Source organism: Zea mays, chromosome 7 (assembly GCF_902167145.1).
Source record: "Zea mays cultivar B73 chromosome 7, Zm-B73-REFERENCE-NAM-5.0, whole genome shotgun sequence".
In the NCBI taxonomy this organism is placed as follows: Eukaryota; Viridiplantae; Streptophyta; class Magnoliopsida; order Poales; family Poaceae; genus Zea; species Zea mays.
The window spans coordinates 144,353,851-144,369,419 of NC_050102.1; the positions used below are offsets into that span (position 1 = coordinate 144,353,851).

Genomic DNA, 15,569 nt, shown 5'->3' on the forward strand with positions numbered 1-15,569 from the left:
GAACGGCTCGCGCATACGCAACGGCTGCCCCGTGAATCACTCGTCCCGTCGCATTAACTCTGCGGCAGGACAGGCGACACCTTTGGCAGGCGAAGCGGGCGACGCTTCACCTCCGCCATAATGACCGTGTCAAAAAAGGTGCACCACGTCGTTCAATTTTGTATCCTTTTCCTCTTCCCCTTTCTCTCTCTTGCTACAGGGACCAGGAAAGGGGATACTCCGAAAGGGATCCTTCTCCGCGAAGGAAGCGGGCCCCGAGCCCCCCTACTGATCAGAGGTTCGAAGGCTGGCCCCTCAGAAGGGTTCGACAGCCGCCTCAGAGCACTCAGGCTCCGCGCCTACTACTGGTCAGAGGTTCGAAGGCTGGCCCCTCGGAAGGGTTCGACAGCCGCCTCAGGCCACTCGGGCTCCGCGCCCACTACTGATCAGGGATTCGTAGGCTGGCCCCCCGACGGGTTCGACAGTCAACCCAGAGCACGCAGAGTGAGGGATGACTCTGGGTATGTTCGATACATAACCAAGGCTCGGGCTACGCTCCCGAGGTACCCTAGGACATTTCCGAGACCAGCAGGAACGATTATGTAACGAAATCCCATCGGAGGGAGGCATCGAGCCCTCGGACCCTATCGAACGGGACCGGGTCCGGCAAATCACCTACAGGTACTTTTGGAGCGCGCCTCTGGGCCACTAGCCGACCCTTATCGAACGGGGCACGGGCGTCCACTCGGATCACCCGTTAGCAACTCACTGGAGACACCATGTTCGGCGCCCACCGATTGCAACATGGCGCTTTCCCCCTCCTCCTTGCGGAAAGGCGACGCAGGGGCGTATGAAAAAAGCCGAGTCTGCCCTTGACGTCCTCTCGCCCTATGCAGAGGCTCGGGGGCTGCTCTCGCAAACCCGGCTCCGGCCAAACTGTTGACAGCGTCAACATACCAGCCCGAGAACTCGGAACCTGACTATGCACCCGGGCAACGACCAGTTCGCATGAGGGAACAACCAAACCGGCCGAGCCATCACGAAAGGCATTAAGACCTCGAAGGAGTCAAACCACTACTCCGAGGCCTCGGGGGCTACACCCGGCGGGTGCGCTCGCGCGCACCCACCGGAACAAAATGCAACCGAGAAAGGTTGGTCCCCTTGCAAAAAAGTGTGACAAAGCCTCCAAGCGAGTACCCACACTCCCTTTGAGGCTCAGGGGCTACTGTCGGGGACCGTAATTAGGGTTACCCCCAAGGCTCCTAATCTCAGCTGGTAACCCCCATCAGCAGAAAGCTGCAAAGGCCTGATGCGCGCAATTTCGGTTAAGGCTCCGTCCACTCAAGGGACACGATCTCGCCTCGCCCGAGCCCAGCCTCGGGCAGGAACGGCAGACCAAGGCAGATTCACGACTCGCCCAAGGGTCTCCTCAAGCAACGGGCGCACCTTCGGCTCGCCCGAGGCCCAGCTCGGGCAGGCTTCACGGAGAAACAACCTTGGCCAGATCGCCTCGCCAGCCGACCGGGTCGTAGGAGCATTCAATGCAAGGATCGCCTGACACCTTATCCTGACGCACGCTTTCCAGACGACAAGACCGAAGTGACCGAAGTCACTTCGCCCCTCCACTGACTGACCTGACAGGAAAACAACGCCTCCTGCGCTGCTCCGACTGTTGTGCCACCCGCCAGGGTGAGGCTGACAGCAACCAAGTCCAGCCTCGGGCGCCATAGGAATCTCCGCCTCGCCCGACCCAGGGCTCGGACTCGACCTCGCCTCGGACGACGATCTCCGCCTCGCCCGACCCCCGGGCTCGGACTCAGCCTCAACTCCGGAAGACGGTCTCCGCCTCGTCCGACCCCAGGGCTTGGACTCGACCTCGACTCCAGAAGACGGTCTCCGCCTCGCCCGACCCTAGGGCTCGAACTCAGCCTCAACTCCGGAAGACGATCTCCGCCTCGCCCGACCCCCGGGCTCGGACTCAGCCTCAACTCCGGAAGACGGTCTCCGCCTCGCCCGACCCCAGGGCTCGAACTCGACCTCGACTCCGGAAGAAGGTCTCCGCCTCGCCCGACCGCAGGGCTCGGACTCGACCTCGACCTCGGAGGAGTCACCACCTCGCTCGGGCCGACCACGCCACAAGGGGAGGCCATCATTACCCTACCTCTAGCTAGCCCAGGCTACGGGGAACAAGACCGGCGTCCCATCTTGCTCGCCCCGGTAAAACAAGTAATGATGGCATCCCGCATGCTCCATAACAACGGTGGTTCTTAGCCCCCTACGGAAGCAAGGATACGTCAGCAAGGATCCGACAGCCCCGACAGTTGTGTTTCTACAGGGCTCAAGCGCTCATCCGACGGCCACGACGCCACATGAACAGGGCTCCAACACCTCTCTGATAACCACGTCGGCACGTACATAGGGCTCTAGCTCCTCTCTGCTAGACACGTTAGCACACTGCTACATCCCCCGTGGTATACCTGAACCCTCTCCTTACGTCTATAAAAGAAAGGTTCAGAGCTCTCATACGAAGGAGGTGACCGCGCGGGAGAACGGGCAGCCTCACGCCCCCCCCCCCCCCCCCCCCCCGTTCCATGATATTGACATATAATTAGAGGTTCTGCTTTCTATCGATAGGCCATGTTCTGGTTGGCTTCATTAGCGGACGCGGGACGGCGGGAGTGCCACCGCCACGCTGCAGGAAAGACAGGGCATCGTGTGAGTATGACACTAAACTTGGTTGTGTGTACCTAATTTAAAACATTTCGCGTGATGGAATTGAAGAACGAAAAGGCACATGTCGTTCTATATGGCATCTGTAGGACTGTAGATTGGGTGAAATAACATGCCGCTCGATGATAGAACGAAAGCTAACTTTTGATCTACCCGGTAAATAATATCTATTAAACTAATCGTCATCCTACCATAGAATCTATTCGTTGTGAATCAGCTACATTGATGGTTCTGCAGCTGATACACATGCACCCAACAACAACTATGATGGAGCAAGGCAGACATGGTATTACTTGCTCAGAAGGACCTGTTTGGATTCGGGTCGGCAGAAAATGGCCAACCGAGAATCAGAATTTAATGGAAAACAAATGAGAAGCAGATTTTAAACGAAAACAGAATTCCAAACAAAGCATGCTTCTTAAATTATTCAATGATTCAATGAGCATGTCCTGAACGGTAATGCCGTAGGAGCAGGTAGCTGAAAGTCTGACAAAATCATTGTGCAGATAGAATACCCAAGACACATCCACATATTACTCAAGCACAGCACCACACTTGAAGAAATGGAACCTCAGCAAGGCCTACTAGTCCAAAGAGGCATAAATTCCTCAATGTCCAAGCTCAAATACTTCGGACGCAAGCCAAGCAAGCTCACCGAAGAATCCCGGTGTAAGCCCGTTCTCGTAAGTGTAGCAGCAGAGGAGCTGAACTTCCGAGAACGGAGGGCCAGCGCTGAGAGTGTTGGGGTAGATAGAATCTATGGCTGGACCAGCCCTCACTTCCGTCCTGTCCTTGAGGCTGTACACGAACACGTCAAAACCGTACGACAGCTCCTCCACAACGTAGTATATGCAGTTGGCTTCCACGGACGCGAACTTGTCAGCATCAACGGACAGGCACTTGCAGTCCCCAAGGAAGAGGGCTCGGCTGCCTAAGTTGTTCACCCGTTCGAGAAGACCTCTCCCGGTGTCGATCTTGAAGACATCGACGCGACGAGGCAGCTTGAAGACGACCAGCATTTCCCCTGCAGATTCCACGTGGTAACAACGCTTTTTCCCGGCTAGCCCTACAGCGCTGCCAGTAAAATACTTAGCAAAGTGCGTGGCTGCCAGATCCAAAACCTTGCTGGCCACAGGAACAAAGAACGACTCCAACGGTCCACCCTCTCGTGCAGCAGCGTAGACGCTGCATTCGTTGGCCAACCTGGCCAAAGGACGCTGCATTCGTTGGCCAACCTGGCCAAAGGACGCTGCATTCGAGCAGCGTGGGGCCTCTTGTAGTGCCTGAATCTTTTGCTGCCACTATTAGCCCAGTAGACCGTACGAGAATCGTTAGGGAGCAGGATCAGTGTCGGCAAAGAGTCGCCGATCACATGAGCAGCGGCATCACAAAGGCAAGGCACAGGCGCACCGAAACTGATCATGGCGCCGGTAAAAGGGTTGAGGACGCGGGCGGCGTGCGGGAAGCTCCTCTCCGCGAGAACGACCAAGCCACCAGCGGCGCTTGCGACGACGTTATACCTGCGGAGCAGCGGCAGGTCCCTGCGAACGAAGCGTCCGGTGCCGGCGTTGACGAAGAGGCGCGCGTCGCTCTGGTGGACCTCGTCGAGCATAGCCCACTGGCACGGCCGGAAGCGCGTGTCCAGCGGCCTGCTCTTGGGGTCGGCAGTGGAGGAGCGCCAGCGACGGCACACGGCGCGGAGGTCCATGTAGTAGTCGAGGTCGTCGGTGGCCAGGATGCGGTCGGCGATGCGGTTGACGAGGTAAGACGGGAGCAACGACCAGTCCGCCATTGCAGCAAGGTCGGAGCACAAGCGCACAGGGTTCACGGTTGCGGGACGAATTGAATTGAATATATTGGAGGCTCGGAGCTGAGGCCCTGTTTGGGAACAAAGTTTTTGAAAACTACAGTTTTTGAAATACTATACTATACTTTAGTTACAATACCGTAGTTTATAATACCGCAGTTTTGAAAACTGAGGTCCAGAGCTAAGTTTAGAATGCCTTAAAACAACTATAGTATTTGCAATACTTCAGTTTTGAAAACATAGATTTTACCCAGCTTGCCAAACACCATTATGTATATAATACTGCAGTATTTGAGAATACTGCAGTATTCTTCCAAAACTGCAGAAAAACTTTGTTCCCAAACACCCCCTGAGATTGGAAGAAAGGGTTTGTGGAGTGGTTAATATAAATGATTTGTCTTCCGTGCATTAACCCATCGTGGAACTCCAAACGTCCACCCGGCACGGCGGTGCCGGCCAATACTCCAATTCTTGGGAACATGCGGCATGAGCACGCCACCCCAATTGTTTGTAGTTATTATTATGAGGGGCGATCGTTGAGCTTCCAAGCTCCAACGACCCACGTAAATTCTTCTATATATACTGCAATTGGGTAGTACTATATATGACCACCCTGCTTGGTTTTGAAAGGGGCCATATATTAGGGTATTTGTTCCATCTGCTAAACTTTAATGACTGAATTTTAGTCATTTTTAGTCCCTAAAACACTAAATACGGTGACTAAAATAGGTCTTTCAAATAGTATTTCTAAGGACTAAAGTTTAGTTATTGGATGAGATTATATGACCTTATATTTATCTCATTTGTCTATTTAAATATAATAGGCCCCCTTGTACTCTATACAACATACCACATAATAGATATATTTTTCCGTGTTTTGTAGTTTACCTTGATGTGTCTAAGTTCATATTTTAGTGAACTGCTACAACAGGTTGCGTTTATTGTGCAACCAAAATTTCTTTACTAAAATGTTCCTCTATTGTTTCTTTAGTAAAATACTCCTCTGTTGTTTCTTTAGTAAAATGCACTTATAATGTTTGTTCAGTAAAACGCTATATGTGTTATTTTGTGTTTTTTATGTATTGCTTAATTTGAATCTACACATTATTTCAGGAAAAAAACATCTAAACTTTTCAACAAGCACTTGAGAACTACCATTACATGTTTGTCGTATTTGGAAATCAGCAAGTAACTGGACTATTTGAAAAATACGCCGATGGTCCCCTAGGTTTCGACACATCTAAAAGTGCAGATAAATATGGTGTGGATTATTCTGGAGGCTTGCCTGGTCATAAGAGTAACAATGCAAGTCTGACTCATGAGTGTGGAGAATCATTGAACCCAAGTGGTTCGGTTCGTGACGGTGGAGACTCGTCGACTCGAAGTGGTGCAAGAAGGAAGAGAGGGCGCATGATTTTGGAAGATGAGGATCCACTGATATACACGGTCACTCAAGCTTTTAAGACTCTTTTAGATGCAATCAAGCAGTCAGCATTGCAGCCACATCCGGTAATCCTACCCAACCTATGGACTGTGATGAAACAGATTCCTGCCTTTCAAAGAGAACATATAGCACACTACTACGACTACTTGTGTGAGAATCCAGCCCTCAGCTATGCCTTTCTAGATATGGGACTAGATGATCAGATGGTATGTGTGTCTAGGTACATCAAGGCCCATCTTTTTGATTGATGCATCAAAAAAACAAATTATCCTAAAACTTGTATCTGAAACTTTTCAGTTATTTCTATGATTGATGTAGTCTCTAAAACTTGTCTTTGAACATTGATATGCATGCTGGATAATTTCTCAGTTTTATTTGTATGATGCAAAATGTTGAATATGTATGTTGGATAAATTTTCATTGCAAAATGTTGAATATATATGTTGGATAAATTTTCAGTTTTTAATGTATGTTGAATAATGTTGGATAAAATTGTATGTTAGATAGGTACTCGTGAAGATACAAGTTTTAATTTCCAGTTTTATGTTTTTTATAATGGAAACAAAAAATGTTCCAGCCTTTTGTAGTTTCCTACATACGGCATTACAATTTGAAAATTAATAAAACATGCATCATTAAACAAAGAACATTCTTGAGAAGAACTTTTTCTCGAATCAAGCGTCCTTTAATCTGGCATTAGAACTCCAACCATGTTTTGCAAGGATCTCCATTGCCACCGTCTCTAAGGATTGACATATCACAAGAATCTGGTGAGCTTCTTGTTTCTGCAAGGATCTCCATTGCCACCGTCTCTAAGGATTGACATATCACAAGAATCTCTTGGTGAGCTTCTTGTTTCTGCAATAATCTTTAGAGTCTGAGCCAATACGTCCCCCCTAAAAGAACCTGCAAAATTGATGGTATTGATTTAAAATTAAAGGCCACAACATTACGGCACAACCAAATAGACCAAAATATTGTCGCCACTCCAATTAGAAGTTTTTTCTCTGATGAGCTATTCCCTTGTTAATAGCCCAATTCTCAATTATATGATTAATATTGATGGGTTTCTCTATATTTAAAGCAAAGTAAATAATACTCCAAATTTTCCTGATAAGGTAACAATCAAAAAAATATGTTGAATAGTCTCATTCTCATTACAAAAACAACATTTCATACTCCTTGTCCACCCACGTTTAGCTAAATTGACTTTAGTGAGAGTAACTCCTCTCCCTAAGTACCACAAGAAAATTTTAATTTTGAGAGGGAGTTTTAGTTTCCAAAGCAACATATTATGGGTTAAAATGGGAGTATTCATTAAAAGGCGATACATTGACTGGACTGAGAAAACTCCATTTCGGTGAGGTCCCCATAAGATTTTGTCCTTCGAATGACCCAAAGGAATAGATGCGAGTAAAGTTGATAAATTATGCCACTCAACCTGCTTCACCACTACAATAGCTCTGCGAAAAGAAAGGTTGGGTAAATTTCCATTCATAACATCATTGACTAAAACATTTCTTTTTCGCATGATATTAAAAATGTTTGGATAAATGGCCTTAAGCGGTTTATCCATGATCCATTTGTCATCCCAGAACTTAGTCGCATGACCGTCACCTACTCGAAACCTCCCCCACCTCAAGAATTCTTCCTTAATATTCATGAGACCAGCCCAGAAATGAGAGTCTCCTGGTTTTCTCACGGCTTGAGTAAGTGATTTGGATCCAAAATATTTATTTTTTAGAAGTTGTTGCCATGTATTGTCTTGATTCAATAACTTAAAGAGCCACTTGCTGAGTAAACAAATGTTCTTAGTGGCTAGATGAGCTATGCCCAAGCCACCAACCTCCTTAGGTTGACAAATAATATTCAATTTTGTAAGTCTGTATTTCTTTTTTAATTGGCTATTTTGCCAATAGAACCGAGAGCAGGTGTCATCTAGTTTTTTAACACCCCGATAGGCACCTCAAAAAAGGACATCATGAAAATAGGAAGGCTGCTTAAGACTGAATTAATGAGCACTAGACCACCACCAAAAGAAAGTAATTTACCTTTCCACATAGCTAATCGTTTTTTGAATCTATCAATAACACACTGCCACTCACTATTTCGTAACCTGCGATGGGGTCATAGGAATTCCAAGGTATTTGAGAGGAAAAGAACCGATTCCACAACCAAAAAGACAAGAATAATCCATTTCACGATCTTAACTAACCCATAGCAAAAAAGCTCACTTTTGTGGAAGTTGATTTTCAAACCTGACATCTGCTCAAAAGCGGTCAGGAGAAGTTTATGTACGTTATAACTTTCAGTTTTTATGTATGCTGGATAAAAATGCAACCATTTTAATTGTATAGTCCTTTAGGTAGTGTTGTAAGTGTAGTGTTGTGAGTGAAAGCAGATCGATCGTAGCTTGAAGCACTACCGAAATCGATCGCTTTGCCGAATGCCTAAAGCAAAAAAATTTCTTTGCCGAGTGCTAACTCTCGGCCCTTAGAAAAGCTAACGTCCTTAGAAAAGCTAACGTCCGTTAGCTATAGGCGATTGCTGATGGCCCTTTGTCGAGCGCCGTCTTCACCGAGTGTTCGGCACTCGACAAAGATGTCTTTGCTGAGTATATTTTTGTGTCGAGAGTCCTACACTCGGTAAACGAGCTCGTTACCGAGAACAAGACTTTACCGAATGCCCGACAAAAAGCACTCGGCAAAGCGCCGAGCACTCAGCATAGGCCCGGATTCCGGTAGTGAAGACCTGCTTCCTAAACAAAAAATGGATCCACTCCATCCCCCTAACCAAATATATAGAAACGACCATCTGAATCAGCTGGTTTCGGGTAGAGCCAATCCTCTAACCTCTAACCAAACATGCCACAACTTATTCAACTCGTACCACATTTACCCAAGAAAACCGTATCTAAGCACTGCTATATATACCACCCCGACTATCCTTGCTTACAAACTCTCTATTTTCTCTCCACCTCACCGAGAGCGCTGATCGCCAGATATTCCCCTGGAGCCGGAGCGTACACGTGTAACTGGTCACTGTGAATATGCTCCGTCAGGCAGAGCGACTGGCCTCAGCTCGCCGCCCCGGAGGAAGCTGGCGTACCACTTGGCCGAGTGCCTCTGGTACCTTGTCCTTGCCGTCGAGTTGAACTCGACGCCGTAGACGCCGAACCGGAGGCGGTAGCCGAACAGGTACTCGAACACGTCCAGGAACGACCACACGAAGTAGCCTTGCACGTTCGATCCGTTCCTGTGTATGCACACAACAAGAGGTTTCAGAGCAAACGATGGCACCGGTTTCAGATCGATTAGCTCATCGTATCAACTTGAGAAGGTTGTTCATTGCAGCCAAAGCTGATGTATTTGCCTGATGGACTGAAGCGTGGCCTCGATGTAGTCCTGCAGGAACTGTGACCTGAACTCGTCGTCGTAGCTGTTCACGCCGGATGGATCAGGCTGTCCGGCAGCTCCTGAAGTGATTTGAGGCGTGATCGAGCAGCAACGTACGAAACATACTTTAGGGGTATCATTATTTAGTACCGTTTTCATGGATCATGACTGCAGGGTTCTTGTATGTCACCCGGAGATGCCTCAGCATTTTCTTGAGAGCCCAGGGGGTGGACGTCATGAAGTCGCTCGTCAAGGCGCCGAACGGGAACTGGTTGCGTGACTTGAGAAACGGCACTGCAAAAAAAAAAAAAAAAAAACGAACGAACCGTGGTTCCAGTTGAAGGGATCCTGGCCTGGAGCACGCACGGCCGACAAAAGCAAAGCAAAAAGGCCCTGCTGAGATTCTTACTGTCATACTTCACGGCTGCATCGCCCATGTAGTCTCGCACTTGGTCGTCTAGGCGGCCAAGGTCAGCCTTGACGTAGACGACGATGTAGTGGTTGAATCCGACGAAGTCGAAAGACCCCCTCACTCGCGCCGCCTCCTCGTCCGTGAAGGTCGGCAGCCTGGACCCGACGTTCCTCCTCATCACCGGAGGGTAGTCCCCGAACACCATAGGATGCATGAACCATCCGATGTGGAAGTCGTTCATCCGTGCGGCTGCCGCGACATCGTCGGGAGTCTGCGTCCCAGGCTCGTACCACCAACCAAGCAAGGTGAGTCCGATCCGTCCTCCTTGCGCAGCCTGGTACCTGTCTCTGTACAGGGACACCGCAGACGCGTGCGCAAGCAGGAGGTGGTGCGCCGCTACGTATGGCTCCGTGGTGGAGTTGCCTTCCTCGCAGCCGAAGCCGAAGGGGAAGGAGCACCGCCGCGGCGGCAGGATTCCCTGGTCGTACCCGCCGATCGTCTCGACGTTGGGCTCGTTGACGGTGCTCCAGTACTTGACCCTGTCGCCGAAGTTGCTGAAGCACACGTCTGCGTACGCCGTGAAGTCCTCTCTGCGCGCGTCATCAAGATTGAAAGTGGCAAGATGAGTAAGTACTAGCTTTAGCTTAGGAGAGGCCACGGGATCGGAACTGCGAAATAAATAAGTACATACATGAATCTGGGACTGATCAGCCCGCTGTACTCGTCCTGAAGAGCCTGTGGGAAATCGAAATGGTATATCGTCACGTGAGGCTGTATTCCTACATGAAGCATGGGATTGTTGTAGCAGATCAGATCAGCTGCATTATTGTAGCAGATCAGATATATAGTTTAAGTACAGTACAGTAAATACCGTAGCTAAGGAGCTCATCTATGAGATTGTTGTAGTACTCCAGCCCCTTCGGATTCACGGCTCCCCGACCATCTTATATTCAGGTTATATATGCAGACAAGTCAGAAAGAAACGACAGCCCCCCAACTTTTCTGAACCGCATTTTCTAAATACATGTTGCGTCTCAGTATTCATGGCCTTATTACCTGGGATAAGTCGAGGCCAGGCAATCGACATCCGGTAGGCATCGACACCCATCTCATGCAGAAGCTTTACGTCGTCCTGTTATAAACAAAAAAAACGTGAAGTGCCTGTACCTGTTAGCTGAGGGCGCCTTCTTGATTAATCCTGGAAGTGGTTTCATCAGCACTATCTGTCGCTTTGAAGGTTACCTTGTACTTATGATACTGATCCGCAGTTACGTCGCCTGTGGCGTTGTCGAGGGAGTAGCCTTCATGTGTGAATGTGTCCCAGATGCTAGGCTTTCTTCCGTCCTCTGCAACTGCACCTTCGACCTGCACAAGCCACCAGGTGCTGAGCTTTAGTAAGCAACTAGAAGTAGGCCTTTAGTGAGATGAAATAGGTGCTGAGCTAGTGCGAGCTAAGAAAACGACATATCGATTGTGAAATCCGGCGGGCGGGGCCGGGGCTTCGAAAATGACACCGTGATTGGTTCGTGGAATGCAGTGGACAAACGTTTCCTCAAGAAAAAAAAGAACAAATAAACAAACATGTCCCTGTTTACTAATTACTAGTGAAATCCAAAACTGTTGTTTTCGATGGAAAAGGCGATCGACCTCAGGACGAGCGGAAACCACCAACAGGTGCAGGCCTGCTCCACTAGTATCTTGGGGAATCACGGCTGTGGTAGTTACATGCTACTCGCCTGTCTGGTGGTCCCTTCCTTTCCAGATTGCAAGTGTGGTTTTAGCTTTCTACACGCATAGCTTTTGCGTCGTAGATGACAAATTGATCACTGATTCTTCTACCAATGCAACGGAAGTTGTACAAATTACAAATACGTGTCCTGGTCAGAGTGCCTAGATATACATGCTTCTAGAAGGGAGCTTATTAGGCTCTTCTTGTTGCGCAAGAGCTGCCAATTGCAATCGGCATATAGTTTTATTTTATTTATTACAGCCTGATCGCACAAGAGATTTGGTAAAAATGACTTAAGCTACCGGGAAATTTTCCTGTGAGCCACGGTTACTCGTACCGTTTGGTTCACATATTTGTAACGTAATGAGTAAGTGATAACGTTAAATCATGTTTGTTTTAGTCCAACCATAATTAGATATCATACTAAAATTGATACCGAACTATTCAAACTTGTTACCATCAGTAATCAAGTGTAAATCATTACCATAACCCTTTACGTTACATTTTATGAACCAAACAGCACTTCCACCAGAAATAATAAAAAAAGGTGGGGAAGATCTCTAGGATTCCATATTATAGCTTCGTGATTTTCAACAAATAGGTAAAACTTTTGTTAAAAAAAACCGGGTCCTAATATCGTGTTCGTCTTCTGGTTTAAAATACAGTAATCATGAGTTTTTACCGATCAAATCAACTCGATCACCTTTAAAATCAGCGTCACATGGATGAAACAAAATTTTAATGTTTTGAAAAAAGCTAAATGGGTGCATACATGCATGTAGTGAGACGAGTGCGCTCGGCATGTCCTAGATTACAATAATAAACCTGATACAGGAGCTCTAAGCTAAAGTAGTTGTGGGCCATATACATCCTATCCTATTTATATAGCTGATCCCGTGATTTAGTTTATTTTTGCTATATACGTAGTCGTCACGCTCCGAGGTCCGAGCAGCCCCTTATCCCAGATTAGGTGGTGCGCGTGACCGCACACGCCCACATCTAATCCGCCATGGAAACCATACGAACTCACGCATGAACCCTAGACTTAGCTGACTGAAATCATGGACCGTGCCACACCAAGGGAACCAACAGACTTACGGGCACCGCCGACGAGACGTACCTGGTACGCCGAGGAGCCGACGCCGAAGACGAACCCGGCGGGGAAGTCGGCCCGGGTGACCGCGCCCGAGGCAGCCGCCGCCCCGCCGCCTAGGCCTAATACGCTGAGCTCGGCCGGAGCGACGGCGGCGGCCAAGAGGAGGAGAAGAGTAGTAGCACAGCCGAGCGGCGCCTTTCTCCCCATCATGTTCGTGTCCAGCGCGCCGGCCGGCCTCAGCTAGCGGGTCTAGTCTCTCCTCTCCTCTCCTCTGTTCGCCGGCCGGCCGCGCTCGCGGGGGGTGCTTTTTATATAGTTGAAAATGCGTGGGGTGCGTCGTGCGTGCGTGCCCCGTCGCAAACTACGAAGTTCCGCCCGCGTGGCGCGGACGTCGTCGCTGACGTCGCGCGCGCCGGCCGGAGAGGTCTCTATATACTACTGCGGTCCTTCCTGCCCGGTTTCGCTAGCGGCTGTGCACGTGGCGACACCGTTGCGTTGCCGTCCGTCCTCCCCATGCGCGTCGGCTGCCTTGGCGCTTCTGCTTCGCTCGATCGGCGCGGGTGAGACACTGAGACGTATGCGTACCGGCGCGTGCAGTGCAAGTGTATCGAGCAGCCTCAGGCCTCATCAGAGACAGAGAGTAGAGAGCGTCCCTGCGCCAGATGCACATTCGCTGTCCAGCGTCCACGTGTGACAGCACTGAACAGGGAACCGGGCGTTTTGTGCAGTGCAGTGCAGTGCAGGTGGCGCCGCCGGTCTCTTCCAGAGACAGAGTGACAGACAGCTCGATCAGGCGCCTCTAGTCCACTCCTCCAGCTGTTTTTTTACCCGGCCGGATCGAGACTTCACCAATGCTTCTATCTAGAAGACGGAGTTCAAATTCTTCTTTCCTCAGCTACGATCGACAACGTATCCCGTCACTTGGCCCAGCTGCTAGCTAGGTTTTCATTTATCAGCTAGGATACGAATTAAGCCACCCACGACCAAAAAAGAAAAGAAGATACGTGACCTCACTCGTGACTAAACAGCAGCAAAAATCGTAGACGGGTACGCTATCCAGGTCACCCGATAACCGTTCTTGGTTTCGTCCAGCGATGTTGTCCATCCGGTGCGGATCGGATCGGATCGGGCTTCGTCCCCATTTCTTCTAGACCTCCGTGCGCCGGGAAGATTAAATTTATATGAGTTTTATTTAATTATTTTTGATGATTAGTGAGACGTAAATTGGTAGGATAGTTCATGTAACTAATCCCTCTGGTTGTGTGGGTCCCAATAAACCCGGGAAAGGAGACAAGGAGGATCAGAACCAAGATTCCACAGATGAAGACAACTAACTTGATGGTGCTGCTCCGGATGTGGAGATTTTGCATGACTTCTCTTCACCAGGCTTTTTGGATGTTTCGGCCCGGGCGCTTTTGGCTGGTTGTTGTGGCGACAAACTTTGTGGTTTCTGGCTGCGCTATGTTCGGTTCTCACAAACACTTTTTCGCCCACCCTGTTTTTGGGTTTGGGTTTCTTTTCGTTGACGAACCAGATCATTCCCCCGATGAATAGTTACAACTCTGCTACTTTTTCTGATTGGTCCGTTTTAAGTTTTAATGTCCGGGGGATCAATTCGGTCGTTAAAGGGAATGGTATTCATTGCGCGATTAGGGATTCTAGATGTGATATTGCAGGAGACCAAGGAGTTTTTTTACAGGGCTGACCTAAGAAAATTCTGTCCCAATTCCTTGGATGCGTTCGCTTTTGTTCCCTCGGTGGGAAATTCGGGTGGCTTCATTACTGTTTGGAATAGCGCTAAGTTGGTGGGCACTGTTATTTTTCAGAATGATTATCCTCTTTCGGTTGAATTCCATGCTAATTCGTCCAATGAATCCTGGATTGTCACTAATATTTACGCGCCCTGTACTCCGCATGGGAAAGTCGAATTCCTTAACTGGTTCTCTGCTATAAATATGCCCTCGGAAAAGCTCTGGCTGATTGTTGGGGACTTTAATCTCATTCGTAGGCCTGAAAACAGAAACGTTGCAGGGGGATCTTAATCTGATGTTGAAATTTAATGAGGCCATTAGTGAGCTTGACCTGCTAAAAATCCCCCTTCATGGTCTTTCCTTTACTTGGTCGAACAGGCAAAGGGAGCCTCTCCTTCAGAGACTTGACTGGTTTTTCATCTCGCAAGAATGGTCGGTTTTTTACCCGGACACCCACGCAACGACGCTGCCCAGGGATTTTTTCTGATCATGTTCCTTGTCTGATTTCTTTCAAGTCTAAGGTCCCTAGGCCCAAGATCTTTAGGTTTGAGAACTTCTGGCTTCATTTTGAGGAGTTTATGACTGTCTTTCAAAATTCTTGGACTGCCCAGCCAACTCTTGCAGACAAAGTGAAAAACTTAACAGCAAAATTCAAGTACACCAGGAAGATCCTCAAGGATTGGCAGCGGTCTCTGCCAAACATTGATAAAACAGTGAGACAAATTAAGTTGCTTATAGAGTTCATTGACATTATTGAGGAACATCGCGTCCTTTCGATTGAAGAATGGAATTTTCGGGAGCTATTGCAAACCAAAAATGCTGATCTGCTCCAAATTCAGAAAATCTATTGGAAACAACGGGCTTCCATCAAATGGGTCACCAAGGGGGATATTTGCTCTAGATTTTTTCATGCTCATGCAACGGTAAAGTATAGGCGTAATTCAATTGTGCTGCTCTCTGATGATAGTGGGTCATTCTTTTTAGATCATGACATGAAAGCTAACCTTTTTGTGGAATGTCTTCAAATGTCGCTTGGGTTCTTCTGACTGTTCGAAAAATGTTTTTGACCTATCTGGCCTGATTATGTTGCAAGAGGGCTTACATTGGTTAGAGGAGCCTTTCACAAAGCAAGAAATCGACAGCATTGTTGCAGCTCTCCCCTCCGACAAATCGCCGGGGCCCGACAGGTTTAATACCAATTTTCTCAAAAAGTGTTGGCCGGTCAT

At 48.5% G+C, this 15,569-nt stretch overlaps 2 protein-coding genes across 2 annotated transcripts; one reads left to right on the forward strand and one right to left on the reverse strand.

The window, feature by feature from the left end:
• The first annotated feature begins 5,677 nt into the window (after nucleotides 1-5,677).
• Nucleotides 5,678-6,208, forward strand: LOC118472976 (uncharacterized). The gene has a single exon (XM_035961048.1). It carries the CDS (start codon nucleotides 5,678-5,680, stop codon nucleotides 6,206-6,208), a length of 531 nt encoding a protein of 176 aa, XP_035816941.1.
• Nucleotides 6,209-8,732: 2,524 nt separating this feature from the next.
• On the reverse strand, nucleotides 8,733-12,857 carry LOC100502335 (Beta-glucosidase 11). Its single transcript, NM_001196813.1, has 9 exons — nucleotides 12,617-12,857; nucleotides 11,010-11,132; nucleotides 10,824-10,899; nucleotides 10,639-10,710; nucleotides 10,459-10,546; nucleotides 9,765-10,357; nucleotides 9,506-9,649; nucleotides 9,333-9,435; nucleotides 8,733-9,215 (listed from the first exon to the last, which is right to left on the reverse strand). Exons 1-9 carry the CDS (start codon nucleotides 12,800-12,802, stop codon nucleotides 8,999-9,001), a joined length of 1,602 nt encoding a protein of 533 aa, NP_001183742.1. The 5' UTR covers nucleotides 12,803-12,857; the 3' UTR covers nucleotides 8,733-8,998.
• Between the last annotated feature and the right edge of the window lie 2,712 nt (nucleotides 12,858-15,569).

Excerpts from the sequence above, each read along its gene's own strand:
- LOC118472976 (XM_035961048.1), top strand. The coding sequence starts at position 5,678 with ATGTTTGTCGTATTTGGAAATCAGCAAGTAACTGGACTATTTGAAAAA.
- LOC100502335 (NM_001196813.1), bottom strand. The coding sequence starts at position 12,802 with ATGATGGGGAGAAAGGCGCCGCTCGGCTGTGCTACTACTCTTCTCCTC. Across the intron at positions 9,650-9,764 it reads TGCAGCCGTGAAGTATGACA|TGCCGTTTCTCAAGTCACGC; the intron begins GTAAGAATCTCA and ends TTTTTTTTGCAG. Across the intron at positions 9,436-9,505 it reads AGTCATGATCCATGAAAACG|GAGCTGCCGGACAGCCTGAT; the intron begins GTACTAAATAAT and ends AAATCACTTCAG.